Source organism: Cryptomeria japonica, chromosome 10 (assembly GCF_030272615.1).
Source record: "Cryptomeria japonica chromosome 10, Sugi_1.0, whole genome shotgun sequence".
Lineage (NCBI taxonomy): Eukaryota > Viridiplantae > Streptophyta > Pinopsida > Cupressales > Cupressaceae > Cryptomeria > Cryptomeria japonica.
Window position 1 is genome coordinate 450,344,498 of NC_081414.1, and position 18,803 is coordinate 450,363,300.

General features: G+C 39.2%; 1 protein-coding gene across 1 annotated transcript in view; it reads left to right on the forward strand.

Annotated features, from left to right (window-relative positions):
- LOC131859020 (photosystem II CP43 reaction center protein-like) overlaps positions 1–18,803 on the forward strand; it is a 127,763-nt gene that overhangs the window by 37,230 nt on the left and 71,730 nt on the right. The window contains 1 exon segment of the mRNA XM_059212532.1: positions 4,167–4,292. Within this exon segment, the coding sequence (XP_059068515.1) occupies positions 4,167–4,292 (126 nt within the window).

An 18,803-nucleotide genomic window follows, 5' to 3' on the forward strand; every position in this document is an offset into this window, starting at 1 on the left:
AGAGCTTAACCAAAACTATATTCAAGCATAGAAGATGTTATCTTTGGAGTTCAATCATTTCTCTAGATTGTTATCTTGATTTATATATAGTCAATGAGGCTTTTGAGTCACAGCCTCCAAAATCAGGTTCTAAGAACACCACGTTTGTCAAAATTGTGTTTTGATGCTATCAGCTTGAGAATTGGGACTTGTGTCCTGAAACCTTGTTGTGCCTTTAAACATTGATTTGGGTGTTTTGAAACTGGTGCTTTCAAGCCGCATACTCCAAAATAAGTTTCTAAGAGCATGATGTGCATCAAAATCACGTTTTGACACGACAGACTCTGGAATAGGGACTTGCGTCTCGAAAGATTGTGGTGCCTCCAAACACCAATTTTGATGCTTCGAAACCGATGATTTTGAGGCATAAGCTCCAAAACAAGGTTCTAAGAGCACGATGTGCATCAAAATCAAATTTTGACGCTACCGGCTCCAGAATTAGGACTTGCATCTTGAAACCTTGTTGTGCCTCCAAACATCGATTTTGATACTCCAAACTCAGTTTTGGATCATCAAAATCGATGTTTGGAGGCACAACAAGGTTTCAAGATGCAAGACCTAACTCTAGAGTCAAAAACATCAAAATCTGATTTTGGTGTACATCGTGCTCTTAGAACCTCATTTCAAAGCTTGTGCCTCAAAAGCCCTGGTTTCGGATCACCAAAATCAGTGTTTTGAGGCACAACAAAGTTTCAAGATGCAAGCCCCTATTCTAGAGCCAGTAGCATCAAAATTCAAGTTTGATGCACATTGTGCCCTTAGAACCCTTTAGAAATTGTACCTCAAAAGCCCAGGTTTGGGAGCACCAAAATCGATTTTTGGAGTCACAACAAAGTTTCAAGATGCAAGTCCCGATTATAGAGTCAATAGCGTCAAAATCTGACTTTGGCGCACATCGTGCTCTTAAAACTTAATTCGAAGCTTGTGCCTCAAAAGCCCCAGATTTAGAGCATCAAAATCAATGTTTTGAGGTACAACAAGGTTTCAAGATGCAAAATCCGATTCTAGAGCCAGTAGAATCAAAATTTAATTTTGATGCACATTGTGCTCTCAGAACCCTGTTTCAGAAATTGTGCCTCAAAAGCCCCAATTTTGAAGCATCAAAATCGATGTTTGGAGGCACAACAAGGTTTTCAAGATGCAAGTCCTGATTCTGGAGCCGGTAGCATCAAAATTTGATTTTGAAGCACATCGTGCTCTTAGAACCTTGTTTTGGAGCTTATGCCTCAAAATCATTGGTTTCAAAGCATCAAAATTTGTGTTTGGAGGCACAACAAGCTTTCGAGACGCAAGTCCCTATTCTGAAGCCTATAGTGTCAAAATGTGATTTTGATGCACATCGTGCTCTTAGAAACTCATTTCGAAGCATGTGGCTTGAAAGCACCAATTTCAAAACACTCAAATCAATGTTTAAAGACACAACAAGGTTTCAAGACACAAGTCCCAATTCTCAAGTTGATAGCATCAAAACACAATTTTGACAAACATGGTGTTCTTAGAACCTCATTTCGGAGGTTGTGACTCAAAAGCCTCATTTTCGGAACATAAAAATTAGTGTTTGGAGTCACCACAAGGTTTCAAATACAACTCCCTACAACAAGGAGACACAAGTCCCAATTCCAGAGTGGGTAGAGTCAAAATGCAATTTTGATGTACATCATGCTCTTAGAACCTCATTTCGGAGATTGTGCCTTGAAAGCCTTGATTTTGGTACATCAAAATAAATGTTTTGAGGCACAACAAGGTTTCAAATACAACTCCCTATTCTGGAGCCAGTAGCGTCAAAATTCCATTTTGACGCACATCATTCTTTGAGAAGCTCATTTCAGAGCTTGTGCTTGGAAAGACTAAGTTTCGGAGCATCAAAATCAATGTTTGGACGCACAAAAAGGTTTCAAGATGCAAGTCCTGATTCTAAAGTCAATGGCATCAAAATCTAATTTTGGTGCACATCGTGCTCTTGGAACCTCATTTGGAAGCTTGTGCCTCAAAAGCCCTGGTTTCAGATCACCAAAATTAGTGTTCTGAGGCACAACAAGGTTTCAAGATGCAAGCCCCTATTCTAGAGGCAGTAGCATCAAAATTCAAGTTTGATGCACATTGTACCCTTACAACCCTATTTTAGAAATTGTGCCTCAAAAGCCTCAGTTTTGGAGCATTAAAATTGATTTTTGGAGTCACAACAAAGTTTCAACCTCCAAGTCTCGATTATAGAGTCAATAGCGTCAAAATCTGATTTTAGCGCACATCGTGCTCTTAAAACCTCATTCGAAGCTTGTGCCTCAAAAGCCCCAGATTCAGAGCATCAAAATCAATGTTTTGAGGCACATTAAGGTTTCAAGATGCAAGCCCCGCATCTAGAGCCAGTACCATCAAAATTTAATTTTGATGCACATTGTGTTCTTAGAACCCTGTTTCAGAAATTGTGCCTCAAAAGCCCCAATTTTGGAGCATCAAAATCGATGTTTGGAGGCACAACAAGGTTTCAAGATGCAAGTCCTGATTCTAGAGCCGGTAGCGTCAAAATTTGATTTTGATGCACATCGTGCTCTTAGAACCTTGTTTTGGAGCTTATGCCTCAAAATCATCGGTTTCGAAGCATAAAAATTGGTGTTTGGAGGCACAACAAACTTTCGAGTTGCAAGTCCCTATTCCGGAGCGTGTAGTGTCAAAATGTGATTTTGATGCACATCGTGCTCTTAGAATCCCGTTTCGGAGAATGTGGCTCGAAAGGTCCAGTTTCAAAACACCCAAATCAATGTTTAAAGGCATAACAGGGTTTCAAGACACAAGTCCGAATTCTCAAGCTGATAGCATCAAAACACAATTTCGACAAACATGGTGTTCTTAGAACCTTATTTCAGAGGTTGTGACTCAAAAGCCTCATTTTTTGAATATAAAAATTAGTATTTGGAGTCACAACAAGGTTTCAAGACACAATTCACAATTCCAGAGTGGGTAGAGTCAAAATGCAATTTTGATGTACATCATGCTTTTAGAACCTCATTTCAAAGATTGTGCCTTGAAAGCCCTGATTTTAGCACATCAAAATCAATGTTTTGAGGCACAACAAGGTTTGAAGAAACAAATCCCTATTCCGGAGCCAGTAGCATCAAAATTCCATTTTGACGAACATCATTCTTTGAGAAGCTCATTTAAAAGCAGGTGCCTCGAAAGACTTAGTTTTGGAGCATCAAAATCAATGTTTGGAGGCACAACAAGGTTTCAAGATGCAAGTCCTGATTCTAGAGTCAATAGCATCAAAATTTGATTTTGGTGCACATCGTGCTCTTAGAACTCATTTCGAAGCTTGTGCCTCAAAAGCCATGGTTTCGATCATAAAAATCAGTGTTTTGAGGCACAACAAGATTTCAAGATGCAAGCCCCTATTCTTGAGCCAGTAGCATCAAAATTCAAGTTTGATGCACATTGTGCCCTTAGAACCCTGCTTTAGAAATTATGCCTTAAAAGCCCCAGTTTTGGAGCATCAAAATTGATTTTTGGAGTCACAACAAAGTTTCAAGATGCAAGTCCCGATTAGATAATCAATAGCATCAAAATCTGATTTTGGTGCACATCGTGCTCTTAAAATCTCACTCGAAGCTTGTGCCTCAAAAGTCCCAGATTTAGAGCATCAAAATCAATGTTTTGAGGCATAACAAGGTTTCAAGACAAAAGTCCCAATTCTCAAGCTGATAGCATCAAAACAAGAGTTTGATAAACGTGGTGTTCTTAGAACCTCATTTCGAAGGTTGTGACTCAAAAGCCTCATTTTTGGAACACAAAAATTAGTGTTTGGATTCACAACAAGGTTTCAAGACACACGTCCCAATTCCAGAGTGGGTAGAGTCAAAATGCAATTTTGATGTACATCATGCTCTTAGAACCTCATTTCGAAGATTGTGCCTTGAAAGCCCTAATTTTGGCACATCAAAATCAATGTTTTGAGGCACAACAAGGTTTCAAGAAACAAGTCCCTATTCCAGAGCCAGTAGCATCAAAATTCCATTTTGACGCACATCATTCTTTGAGAAGCTCATTTCAGAGCTTGTGCCTCGAAAGACTCAATTTTGGAGCATCAAAATCAGTTTTCATTGCTTGTTGTTTTGTTTGGTTTAACAATACAGCTTATCCCAGTGAATTCTATGGACCTACCGGCCCAGAGGCCTCTCAAGCACAAGCATTTACTTTTCTAGTTACAGACCAACGTCTTGGAGCTAGTGTGAGGTCTGCCCAAGGGCCTACTGGTTTAGGTAAATATCTTATGCGTTCTCCTACTGGAGAAATTATTTTTTGAGGCATCAAAAGCCCCAAATTTAGAGCATCAAAATGAATGTTTTGAGGCACAATAAGGTTTCAAGATGCAAGCCCCGATTGTAGAGCCAGTAGCATCAAAATTTAATTTTGATGCATATTGTGCTCTTAGAACCTTGTTTCAGAAATTGTGCCTCAAAAGCCCCAATTTTGGAGCATCAAAATCGATGTTTGGAGGCACAACAACGTTTCAAGATGCAAGTCCTGATTCTGGAGCCGGTAGGGTCAAAATTTGATTTTGACGCACATCATGCTCCTAGAACCTTGTTTTCAAGCATATGCCTCAAAATCATCGATTTCGTAGCATCAAAATTGGTGTTTGGAGGCACAATAAGCTTTCGAGACTCAAGTCCCTATTCCGGAGCCTGTAGTGTCAAAACACGATTTTGATGCACATCATGCTCTTAGAAACTCGTTTCGAAGCATGTGGCTCGAAAGCACCACTTTCAAAACACCCAAATCAATGTTTAAAGGCACAACAAGGTTTCAAGACACAAGTCCCAATTCTCAAGCTGATAGTATCAAAACACGATTTTGACAGACGTGGTGTTCTTAGAACCTCATTTCGGAGGTTGTGACTCAAAAGCCTCATTTTTGGAACATAAAAATTAGTGTTTGGAGTCACAACAAGGTTTCAAGACACAAGTCCCAATTCTAGAGTGGGTAGAGTCAAAATACAATTTTGATGTACATCATGCTCTTAGAACCTCATTTCGGAGATTGTGCCTTGAAAGCCCTGATTTTGGCATATCAAAATCAATGTTTTGAGGCACAACAAGGTTTCAAGAAACAAGTCCCTATTCTGGAGCCAGTAGCGTCAAAATTCCATCATTCTTTGAGAAGTTCATTTCAGAGTTTGTGTCGCGAAAGACTCAGTTTTGAAGCATCAAAATCAATGTTTGGAGACACAACAAGGTTTCAAGATGCAAGTCCTGACTCTAGAGTCAATAGCATCAAAATGTGATTTTGGTGCACATCGTGCTCTTAGAACCTCATTTCGAAGCTTGTGCCTCAAAAGCCTTGGTTTTGGATCATCAAAATCAGTGTTTTGAGGCACAACAAGGTTTCAAGATGCAAGCCCCTATTCTAAAGCCAGTAGCATCAAAATTCAAATTTGATGCACATTGTGCGCTTAGAACCCTGTTTTAGATATTGTGCCTCAAAAGCCCCAGTTTTGGAGCATCAAAATCAATTTTTGGAGTCACAACAAAGTCTAAAGATGCAAGTCCCGATTATAGAGTCAATGGTGTCAAAATCTGATTTTGGTGCACATCGTGCTCTTAAAACCTCATTCGAAGCTTGTGCCTCAAAAGCCCTAGATTCAGAGCATCAAAATCAATGTTTTGAGGCACAACAAGGTTTCAAGATGCAAGCCCCGATTCTAGAGCCAATAGCATTAAAATTTAATTTTGACGCACATTGTGCTCTTAGAACCCTGTTTCAGAAATTGTGTCTCAAAAGCCCCAATTTTGGAGCATCAAAATCGATGTTTGGAGGCACAACAATGTTTCAAGATGCAAGTCTTGATTCTGGAGCCGGTAACGTCAAAATTTAATTTTGATGCACATCGTGCTCTTAGAACCTTGTTTTGGAGCTTATGCCTGAAAATCATCGGTTTTGAAGCATCAAAATTGGTGTTTGGAGGCATAACAAGCTTTCGAGATGCAAGTCCCTATTCTGGAGCTGTAGTGTCAAAACGTGATTTTGATGCACATCGTGCTCTTAGAAACTCATTTCTGAGCATGTGGCTCGAAAGCACTAGTTTCAAAACACCCAAATCAATGTTTTGAGGCACAACAAGGTTTGAAGACACAAGTCCCAATTCTCAAGCTGATAGCATCAAAACACGATTTTGACAAACATGGTGTTCTTAGAACGTCATTTCGGAGGTTGTGACTCAAAAGCCTTTAAACATTGATTTGGGTGTTTTGAAACTAGTGCTTTCAATCCACATGGTTTGAAATGAGTTTCTAAGAGCACGATGTTCATCAAAATCAAATTTTGACGCTATCGGCTCCAGAATAAGGACTTGCATCTTGAAATCTTATTGTACCTCCAAACATCGAGTTTGATGCTCCAAAATTGGGGCTTTTGAGGCACAATTTCTAAAACAGGGTTCTAAGAGCACAATGTGCATCAAAATTAAATTTTGATGCTACTGGCTCTAGAATCGGGGCTTGCATCTTGAAACCTTGTTGTACCTCAAAACATTGATTTCGATGTTGTGAATCTGGGACTTTTGAGGTAAAAGCTTCGAATGAGGTTTTAAGAGCACGATCTGTGCCAAAATTCTTGCTATTGACTCTATAATCGGGACTTGCATCTTGAAAGTTTGTTGCGACTCCAAAAATTGATTTTGATGCTCCAAAACTGGGGCTTTTGAGGCAAAATTTCTAAAACAGTGTTTTAAGGGCACAATGTGCATCAAAATTGAATTTTGTTGCTACTGGCTCTAGAATAGGGGCTTGCATCTTGAAACCTTGTTGTGCCTCAAAACACTGATTTTGATGATCCGAAACCAGGGCTTTTGAGGCACAAGCTTCGAAATGAGTTTCTAAGAGCACGATGTGCACAAAAATCAGATTTTGATGCTATTGACTTTAGAATGAGGACTTGCATCTTGAAACCTTGTTGTGCCTCCAAACATTGATTTTGATGCTCCAAAACTGAGTCTTTCGAGGCACAAGCTCTGAAATGAGCTTCTCAAAGAATGATGTGCGTCAAAATGGAATTTTGACACTACTGGCTCGAGAATAGGGACTTGTTTCTTGAAACCTTGTTGTGCCTCAAAACATTGATTTTGATGTGACAAAATCAGGGCTTTCAATGCACAATCTTGAAAATAAGGTTCTCAGAGCATAATGTACATCAAAATTGCATTTTGACTCTACCCACTCTGGAATTGCGACTTCTGTCCCTAAACGTTGCTGTGACTCCAAACACTAATTTTTATGTTCCAAAAATGAGGCTTTAGAGTCACAACCTCCGAAATGAGGTTTTAAGAAGACCATGTTTGTCAAAATCGTGTTTTGATGCTATCAGCTTGAGAAATTGGACTTGTGTCTTGAAACCTTGTTGTGCCTCTAAACATTGATTTGGGTGTTTTGAAACTGGTGCTTTCGAGCCACATGCTCCAAAATGAGTTTCTAAGAGCACGATACGCATCAAAATCATGTTTTGACAATACAGCCTCCGGAATAGGGACTTGCATCTTGAAAGCTTGTTGTGCTTCCAAACATCGATTTTGAGGCATAAGCTCCAAAACAAGGTTCTAAGAGCACGATGTGCGTCAAAATCAAATTTTGTTGCTACCGGCTCCAGAATCAGGACTTGCATATTGAAACCTTGTTGTGCCTCCAAACATCGATTTTGATGCTCCAAAATTAGGGCTTTTGAGGCACAATTTCTGAAACAGGGTTCTAAGAGCACAATGTGCATCAAAATTAAATTTTGACGCTACTGGCTTTTGAATCGGGGCTTGCATCTTGAAACCTTGTTGTGCCTCAAAACATTGATTTTGATGCTCTCAATCTGGGTCTTTTGAGGCACAAGCTTCGAATGATGTTTTAAGAGCACGATGTGCACCAAAATCAGATTTTGACGCTATTGACTCTATAATCGGGACTTGCATCTTGAAACTTTGTTGTGACTCCAAAAATCGATTTTGATGGTCCCAAACTAGGGCTTTTGAGGCACAATTTCTAAAACAAGGTCCTAAGGGCACAATGTGCATCAAACTTGAATTTTGATGCTACTGAAACCTTGTTGTGCCTCAAAACACTGATTTTGATGATTCGAAACTAGGGCTTTTGAGGCACAAGCTTCGAAATGAGGTTCTAAGAGCATGATGTGCACCAAAATCAGATTTTGATGCTATTGACTCTAGAATCAGGACTTGCATCTTGAAATCTTGTTATGCCTCCAAACATTAATTTTGATTCTCCAAAACTGAGTCCTTTGAGGCACAAGCTCTGAAATGAGCTTCTAAAAGAATGATGTAATTTTGACACTACTGGCTCCGGAATAGGGACTTGTTTGCATCAAAATTAAATTTTGATGCTACTGGCTCTACAATCGGGGCTTGCATCTTGAAACCTTGTTGTGCCTCAAAGCATTGATTTTGATGCTCTGAATCTGGGGCTTTTGAGACAAAAGCTTTGAATGAGGTTTTAAGAGCATGATATGCGCCAAAATCAGATTTTGACACTATTGACTCTATAATCGGGACTTGCATCTCGAAACTTTGTTGTGACTCCAAAAACCATTTTTGATGCTAAAAAACTTGCGCTTTTGAGGCACGATTTCTAAAATAGGGTTCTAAGGGCACAATGTGCATCAAACTTTAATTTTGATGCTACTGAAACCTTGTTTTGCCTCAAAACACCGATTTTGATGATCCAAAATCGGGGCTTTAGAGGCACAAGCTTCGAAATGAGGTTCTAACAGCACAATGTGCAAAAAAATCAGATTTTGATGCTATTGACTCTAGAATCAAGACTTACATCTTGAATCCTTGTTGTGCCTCCAAACATTGATTTTGATGCTCCAAAATTGAGTCTTTCGAGGCACAAGCTCTGAAATGAGCATCTCAAAGAATGATGTGCGTCAAAATAAAATTTTGACGCTACTGTCTCCGGAATAGGGACTTGTTTCTTGAAACCTTGTTGTGCCTCAAAACATTGATTTTGATGTGCCAAAATCTGAGCTTTCAAGGCACAATCTCCGAAATGAGGTTCTAAGAGCATGATGTACATCACAATTGCATTTTGACTCTACCCACTCTGGAATTGGGACTTGTGTCTTGAAACCTTGTTCTGACTCCAAACATTAATTTTTATGTTACAAAAATGAGGCTTTTGAGTCACAACCTCTGAAATGAGGTTCTAAGAACACCATGTTTGTCAAAATCGTGTTTTGATGCTATCAGCTTGAGAATTGGGACTTGTGTCTTAAAACCTTGTTGTGCCTTTAAACGTTGATTTGGGTGTTTTGAAATTGGTGCTTTCGAGCCACATGCTCCAAAATGAGTTTCTAAGAGAACGATGTGCATCAAAATCACGTTTTGACACTACAGGCTCCAGAATAGGGACTTGCATCTCGAAAACTTGTTGTGCCTCCAAACACCAAATTTGATGCTTCGAAACCGATGATTTTGAGGCATAATCTCCAAAACAAAGTTCTAAGAGCACGATGTGCGTCAAAATCAAATTTTGAGGCTACCGGCTCTAGAATCAGGACCTGCATCTTGAAACCTTGTTGTGCCTCCAAACATCGATTTTGATGCTCCAAAATTGGGGATTTTGAGTCACAATTTCTAAAATAGGGTTCTAAGCGCACAATGTGCATCAAAATTAAATTTGGATGCTACTGGCTCTACAATCGGCGCTTGCATCTTGAAACCTTGTTGTGCCTCAAAACATTGATTTTGATGCTCTCAATTTGAGGCTTTTGAGGCACAAGCTTCGAATGAGGTTTTAAGAGCATGATGTGCACCAAAATCAGATTTTGATGCTATTGACTCTATAATCGAGACTTGCATCTTGAAACTTTTTTGATGCTATCAGCTTGAGAATTGGGTCTTGAATCTTGAAACCTTGTTGTGCCTTTAAAAATTGATTTAGGTGTGTTGAAACTGGTGCTTTCGAGCCACATGCTCTGAAACGAGTTTTTAAGAGCACGATGTGCATGAAAATTACATTTTGACACTAAAGGCTCCGGAATAGCGACTTGCATCTCGGAAGCTTGTTGTGCCTCCAAACACCAATTTTGATGCTTCGAAACCGATCATTTTTAGGCATAAGCTCCAAACTAATTTTTATGTTCCAAAAATTAGGCTTTTGAGTGACAACCTCCGAAATGAGGTTCTAAGAGCACGATGTGTGTCAAAATCAAATTTTGAAGCTACCGGCTCCAGAATCAGGACTTTCATCTTGAAACCTTGTTGTGCCTCCAAACATCGATTTTGATTCTCCAAAATTGGAGCTTTTGAGGCACAATTTCTAAAACAGGGTTCTAAGAGCACAATGTGCATCAAAATTAAATTTTGATGCTACTGGTTTTTGAATCGGGGCTTGCATCTTGAAACCTTGTTGTGCCTCAAAGCATTGATTTTGATGCTCTGAATATGGGGCTTTTGAGGCACAAGCTTCAAATGAGGTTTTAAGAGCACGATGTGCGCCAAAATCAGATTTTGACACTATTGACTCTATAATTGTGACTTGCATCTCGAAACTTTGTTGTGATTCCAAAATTCGATTTTGATGCTCCGAAATTGGGGCTTTTGAGGCACAATTTCTAAAACAAGGTTCTAAGGGCACAATGTGCATCAAACTTGAATTTTGATGCTACTGAAACCTTGTTGTGCCTCAAAAGACTGATTTTGATGATCCGAAACCAGGGCTTTTGAGGCACAATCTCCGAAATGAGGTTCTAAGAGCATGATGTACATCAAAATTGCATTTTGACTCTACCCACTCTTGAATTGGGACTTGTGTTTTGAAACCTTGTTCTGACTCCAAACACTAATTTTTATTTTCCAAAAATGAGGCTTTTGAGCCACAACCTCGGAAATGAGGTTCTAAGAACACCATGTTTGTCAAAATCGTATTTTGATGCTATCAGCTTGAGAATTGGGACTTGTGTCTTGAAACCTTGTTGTTCCTTTAAACATTGATTTGGGTATTTTGAAACTGGTGCTTTCGAGCCACATGCTCCGAAACGAGTTTCTAAGAGAACGATGTGCATCAAAATCACATTTTGACAATACAAGCTCCAGAATAGGGACTTGCATCTCGAAAGCTTGTTGTGCCTCCAAACACCAATTTTTATGCTTCAAAACTGATGATTTTGAGGCATAAGCTCCAAAACAAGGTTCTAAGAGCACGATATGCATGAAAATCAGATTTTGACACTACCGGCTCCAAAATTAGGACTTGTATTTTGAAACCTTGTTGTGCCTCCCAACATCGATTTTGATGCTCCAAAATCAGTGTTTTGAGGCACAACAAGGTTTCAAGATGCAAGTCCCTATTCTAGAGCCAGTAGCATCCAAATTCAAGTTTGATGCACATTGTGCCCTTAGAACCCTGTTTTAGATATTGTGCCTCAAATGCCCTAGTTTTGGAACATCAATATCGATTTTTGGAGTCAAAACAAAGTTTCAAGATGCAAGTCCCGATTATAGAGTCAATAGCGTCAAAATCTGATTTCGGCACACATCGTGCTCTTAAAACCTCATTCTAAGCTTGTGCCTCAAAAGCCCCAGATTCAAAGCATCAAAATCAATGTTTTGACGCACAACAAGGTTTCAAGATGCAAGTTCCGATTCTAGAGCCAGTAGAATCAAAATTTAATTTTGATGGACACTATGCTCTTAGAACCCTCTTTTAGAAATTGTGACTCAAAATCCCCAATTTTGGAGCATCAAAATCGATGTTTGGAGGGACTTGCATCTCGAAAGCTTGTTTTGCCTCCAAAAACCAATTTTGATGCTTCGAAACCGATTATTTTGAGGCATAAGCTCCAAAACAAGGTTCTAAGAGCACGATGTGCGTCAAAATCAAATTTTGACGCTACTGGCTCGAGAATCAGGTTTTGCATCTTGAAACCTTGTTTTGCCTCCAAACATCGATTTTGATGCTCCAAACTTGGGGCTTTTTAGGCACAATTTTTGAAACAGGGTTCTAAGAGCACAATGTGCATCAAAATTAAATTATGATGTTACTGGCTCTCAAATCGGGGCTTGCATCTTGAAATCTTGTTGTGCCTCAAAACATTGATTTTGATGCTCTGAATCTGGGACTTTTGAGTGACAAGCTTCGAATGAGGTTTTAAGAGCACGATGTGCAGTAAAATAAGATTTTGAAACTATTGACTCTGTAATCGGGACTTGCAGCTTGAAACTTTGTTGTGACTCCAAAAATCGATTTTGATGCTCCAAAACTGGGGCTTTTGAGTCACAATTTCTAAAACAGGGTTCTAAGCGCACAATGTACATCAAACTTGAATTTTGATGCTACTGGCTCTAGAATAGGGGCTTGCATCTTGAAACCTTCTTGTGCCTCAAAACACTGATTTTGATGATGCGAAACCAGGACTTTTGAGGCACAAGCTTCGAAATGAGGTTCTAAGAGCACGATGTGCACCAAAATCAGATTTTGATGCTATTGACTCTAGAATCAGGACTTGCATCTTGAAACATTGTTGTGCCTTCAAACATTGATTTTGATGCTCCAAAATTGAGTCTTTCGAGGCACAAGCTCTGAAATAAGCTTCTCAAAGAATGATGTGCGTCAAAATAGAATTCTGATGCTACTAGCTCCGGAATAGGGAATTGTTTCTTGAAACCTTGTTGTGCCTCAAAACATTGATTTTGATGTGCCAAAATCAGGGCTTTCAAGGCACAATCTCCGAAATGAGGTTCTAAGAGCATGATGTACATCAAAATTGCATTTTGACTCTACCCACTTTGGAATTGGGACTTGTGTCTTGAAACCTTGTTCTGACTCCAAACACTAATTTTTATGTTCCAGAAATGAGGCTTTTGAGTCACAACCTCGGAAATGAGGTTCTAAGAACACCATGTTTGTCAAAATCATGTTTTGATGCTATCAGCTTGAGAATTGGGACTTGTGTCTTAAAACCTTGTTGTGCCTTTAAACATTAATTTGGGTGTTTTGAAACTGGTGCTTTCGAGCCACATGCTTCGAAACGAGTTTCTAAGAGAACGATGTGCATCAAAATCATGTTTTGACACTACAGGCTCCAGAATAGGGACTTGCATCTCAAAAACTTGTTGTGCCTCCAGAAACCAATTTTGATGCTTTGAAACCAATGATTTTGATGCTCTGAATCTGGGACTTTTGAGGCACAAGCTTCGAATGAGGTTTTAAGAGCACGATGTGCGCCAAAATCAGATTTTGACGCTATTGACTCTATTATCGGGACTTGCATCTTGAAAGTTTCTTGAGACTCCAAAAATCGATATTGATGCTCCAAAACTGGGGCTTTTGAGGCACAATTTCTAAAATAGGGTTCTAAGGGCACAATGTGCATCAAACATGAATTTTGATGCTACTGGCTCTAGAATAGGGGCTTGCATATTGAAACCTTGTTGTGCCTCAAAAAACTGATTTTGATGATCCGAGACTAGGGCTTTTGAGGCACAAGGTTCGAAATGAGGTTCTAAGAGCATGATGTGCACCAAAATCACATTTTGATGCTATTGACTTCAGAATCAGGAATTGCATCTTGATACCTTGTTGTGCCTCCAAACATTGATTTTGATGCTCCAAAACTGAGATTTTCGAGGCACAAGCTTTGACATGAGCTTCTCAAAGAATGATTTGCATCAAAATGAAATTTTGACGCTACTGGCTTCGGAACAGGGACTTGTTTCTTGAAACCTTGTTGTGCCTCAAAACATTGATTTTGATGTGCAAAAATCAGGGCTTTCAAGGCACAATCTCTGAAATGAGGTTCTAAGAGCATGATGTAAATCAAAATTGAATTTTGACTCTACCCACTCTGGAATAGGTACTTGTGTCTTGAAACCTTGCTGTTACTCCGAACACTAATTTTTATGTTCCAAAAATGAGGCTTTTGAGTCACAACCTCCGAAATGAGGTTCTAAGAACACCATGTTTGTCAAAATCTTGTTTTGATGCTATCAGCTTAAGAATTGATACTTGTGTCTTGAAACCTTCTTGTGCCTTTAAACATTGATTTGGGTGTTTTGAAACTGGTGCTTTCAAGCCACATGCTCCGAAATGAGTTTCTGAGAGCACGATGTGCTTCAAAATCACATTTTGACACTACAGGCTCATGAATAGGGACTTGCTTCTTGAAAGCTTGTTGTGCCTCCAAACACCAATTTTGATGCATAAGCTCCAAAACAAGGTTCTAAGAGCACGATGTGTGTCAAAATCAAATTTTGACGCTACCCGGCTCCAGAATCAGGACTTGCATCTTGAAACTTTGTTGTGCCTCCAAACATCAATTTTGAAGCTCCAAAATTGCGGCTTTTGAGGTATAATTTATGAAAAAGGGTTCTAAGAGCACAATGTGCATTAAAATTAAATTTTGATGTTACTGGCTCTAGAATCGAGGCTTGCATCTTGAAACCTTGTTGTGCCTCAAAACATTGATTTTGTTGCTCTGAATTTGGGGATTTTGAGGCACAAGCTTCAAATGAGGTTTTAAGAGCACGATGTATACCAAAATCAGATTTTGACACTATTGACTCTATAATTGGGACTTGCATCTTGAAACTTTGTTGTGACTCCAAAAATAGATTTTGATGCTCCAAAACTGGGGCTTTTGAGGCATAATTTCTAAAACAGGGTTCTAAGGGGACAATGTGCATCAAACTTGAATTTTGATGCTACTGGCTCTAGAATAGGTGTTTGCATTTTGAAACTTTGTTGTGCCTCAAAACACTAATTTTGATGATCCGAAACCAGGGCATTCAGACACAAGCTTCGAAATGAGGTTCTAAGAGCACGATGTGCACTAAAATTAGATTTTGATGTTATTGACTCTAGAATTAGGACTTGCATCTTGAAACCTTGTTGTGCCTCCAAACATTGCTTTTGATGCTCCAAAACTGAGTATTTTGAGGCACAAGCTCTATAATGAGCTTCTCAAAGAATGATGTGCATCAAAATGGAATTTTGATGCTATTGGCTCCGGAATTGGGACTTGTTTCTTGAAACCTTGTTGTGCCTCAAACCATTGATTTTGATGTGCCAAAATCAGAGCTTTCAAGGCACAATCTCCTAAATGAGGTTCTAAGAGCATCAAAATCGATGTTTGGAGGCACAACAAGGTTTCAAGATGCAAGTCCTGATTCTTGAGCCGGTAGTGTCAAAATTTGATTTTGACGCACATCGTGCTCTTAGAACCTTGTTTTGGAGCTTATCCCTCAAAATCATCCGTTTCAAGACATCAAAATTGGTGTTTGAAGCCACAAAAAGCTTTCAAGACGCAAGTCCCTATTCCGGAGCCTGTAGTGTCAAAACGTGATTTTGATGCACAACGTGCTCTTAGAAACTCGTTTCGGAGCATGTGGCTCGAAACCACCAGTTTCAAAATACCCAAATCAATTTTTAAAGGCAGAACAAGGTTTCAAGACACAAGTCCCAATTCTCAAGTTGATAGCATCAAAACATGATTTTGATAAACATGGTGTTCTTAGAACCTCATTTCGGAGGTTGTGACTCAAAAGCCTCATTTTTGGAACATAAAAATTAGTGTTCGGAATCACAACAAGGTTTCAAGACACAAGTCCCAATTCCAAAGTGGGTTGAGTCAAAATGCAATGTTGATATACATCATGCTCTTAGTACCTCATTTTGGAGATTGTGCCTTGAAAGCCCTGATTTTGGCACATCAAAATCAATGTTTTGAGGCAAAACAAGGTTTCAAGAAACAAGTCCCTATTCCGGAGCTAGTAGCGTCAAAATTCTATTTTGACACACATCATTCTTTGAGAAGCTCATTTCAGAGCTTGTGTCTTGAAAGACTCAGTTTTGGAGCATCAAAATCAATGTTTTGAGGCACAACAAGATTTCAAGATGCAAGTCCTGATTCTAGAGTCAATAGCAGCAAAATCTGATTTTAGTGCAAATCGTGCTCTTAGAACCTCATTTCGAAGCTTGTGCCTCAAAAGCTCTGGTTTCATATCATCAGCTGATAGCATCAAAAGACGATTTTGAAAAACGTGGTGTTCTTAGAACCTCATTTCGGAGGTTGTGACTCAAAAGCCTCATTTTTGGAACATAAAAAATTAGTGTTTGGAGTCACAACAATGTTTCAAGACACAAGTCCCAATTCTAGAGTGGGTAGTCAAACTACAATTTTGATGTACATCATGCTCTTATAACCTCATTTCGGAGATTGTGCCTTGAAAGCCCTGATTATGGCACATCAAAATCAATGATTTGAGGCACAACAAGGTTTCAAGAAACAAGTCCCTATTCCAGAGCCAGTAGCGTCAAATTTCCATTTTGACGCACATCATTCTTTGAGAAGTTCATTTCAGAGCTTGTGCCTCGAAAGATTTAGTTTTGGAGCATCAAAATCAATGTTTGGAGGCACAACAAGGTTTCAAGATGCAAGTCTTGATTCTAGATTCAATAGCATCAAAATTTGATTTTGGTGCACATTGTGCTCTTAGAACCTCATTTCGAAGCTTGTGCCTCAAAAGCCCTGGTTTCGGATCATGAAAATTAGTATTTTGACGCACAAAAAAGTTTCAAGATGCAAGCCCCTATTCTAGAGCCAGTAGCATCAAAATTCAAGTTTGATGCACATTGTGCCCTTACAACTCTGTTTTAGAAATTGTGAATCAAAAGCCCCAGTTTTGGAGCATCAAAATCAATTTTTGGAGTCACAACAAAGTTTCAAGATGCAAGTCCCGATTATAAAGTCAATTGCGTCAAAATCTAATTTTCGTGCACATCGTTCTCTTAAAACCTCATTCGAAGCTTGTGCCTCAAAAGCCCTAGATTCAGAGCATCAAAATCAATGTTTTGAGGCACAATAATTTTTCAAGATGCAAGCCCCGATTCTAGAGCCTGTAGCATCAAAATTTAATTTTGATGCACATTGTGCTCTTAGAACCCTGTTTCAGAAATTGTGCCTCAAAAGCCCCAATTTTGGAGCATAAAAATCGATGTTTGGACGCACAACAAGGTTTCAAGATGCAAGTCCTGATTCTGGAGCCGGTAGCATCAAAATTTGATTTTGACGCACATCGTGCTCTTAGAACCTTGTTTTGGAGCTTATACCTCAAAATCATCGGTTTCAAAGCATCAAAATTGGTGTTTGGAGGCACCACAAGCTTTCAAGATGCAAGTCCCTATTCCGGAGCCTGTAGTGTCAAAACGTGATTTTGATGCACATCGTGCTCTTAGAAACTTATTTTGGAGCATGCGGCTTGAAAGCACCAGTTTCAAAACACGCAAATCAATATTTAAAGGCACAACAAGGTTTCAAGACACAAGTCCCAATTCTCAAGCTGATAGCATCAAAACACAATTTCGACAAATGTGGTGTTCTTAGAACCTCATTTCGGAGGTTGTGACTCATAAGCTTCCTTTTTGGAACATAAAAATTAGTGTTTGGAGTCACAACAAGGTTTCAAGACACAAGTCCCAATTCCAGAGTGGGTAGTGTCAAAATGCAATTTTGATGTACATCATGCTCTTAGAACCTCATTTCAGATATTGTGCCTTGAAAGCCCCGATTTTGGCACATCAAAATCAATGTTTTGAGGCACAACAATGTTTCAGGAAACAAGTCCCTATTTCGAAGCCAGCTTTTGACGCACATCGTTCTTTGAGAAGCTCATTTTAAAGCTTGTTCCTCAAAATACTCAGTTTTGGAGCATCAAAAGCAATGTTTGGAGGCACAACAAGGTTTCAAAATGCAAGTCCTGATTCTAGAGTCAATAACATCAAAATCTGATTTTGGTGCACATCGTGCTCTTAGAACCTCATTTAGACACTTGTGCCTCAAAAGCCCTGGTTTCGGATCATCAAAATATGTGTTTTGAGGCACAACAAAGTTTCAAGATGCAAGCACCTATTCTAGAGCCAATAGGATCAAAATTGAAGTTTGATGCACATTGTGCCCTTAGAACCCTGTTTTAGAAATTGTGCCTCAAAAGCCCCAGTTTTGGAGCATCAAAATCGATTTTTGGAGTCACAACAAAGTTTCAAGATGCAAGTCCCAATTATAGGGTCAATATTGTCCAAATCTGATTTTGGCGTATATCGTGCTCTTAAAACTTCATTCGAAGCTTGTGCCTCAAAAGCCCCAGATTCAGAGCATCAAAATCAATGTTTTGAGGCACAACAAGGTTTCAAGATGCAAGCCCCGATTCTATAGCCAGTAGCATCAAAATTTAATTTTGATGCACATTGTGTTCTTAGAATCTTATTTCAGAAATTGTCCCTCAAAAGTCCCAATTTTGGAGCATCAAAATCGATGTTTGGAGGCAAAACAAGGTTTCAAGATGCAAGTCCTAATTCTGGAGTGTAGCGTCAAATTTTGATTTTGACGCACATCGTGCTCTTAGAACCTTGTTTTGGAGCTTATGCCTCAAAGTTATCGGTTTCAAAACATCAAAATTGGTGTTTGGAGGCACAACAAGCTTTCGAGAGGCAAGTCCCTATTCCGGAGCCTGTAGTGTCAAAACGTGATTTTGATGCACATCGTACTCTTAGAAACTCATTTCAGAGCATGTGGCTCGAAAGCACCAGTTTCAAAACATCGAAATCAATGTTTAAAGGCACAACAAGGTTTCAAGACACAAGTCCCAATTCTCAAGCTGATAGCATCAAAACACGATTTTGACAAAAATGGTGTTCTTAGAACCTCATTTCGGAGGTTGTGACTGAAAAGCCTTATTTTTGGAACAAAACAATTAGTGTTTGGAGTCACAACAA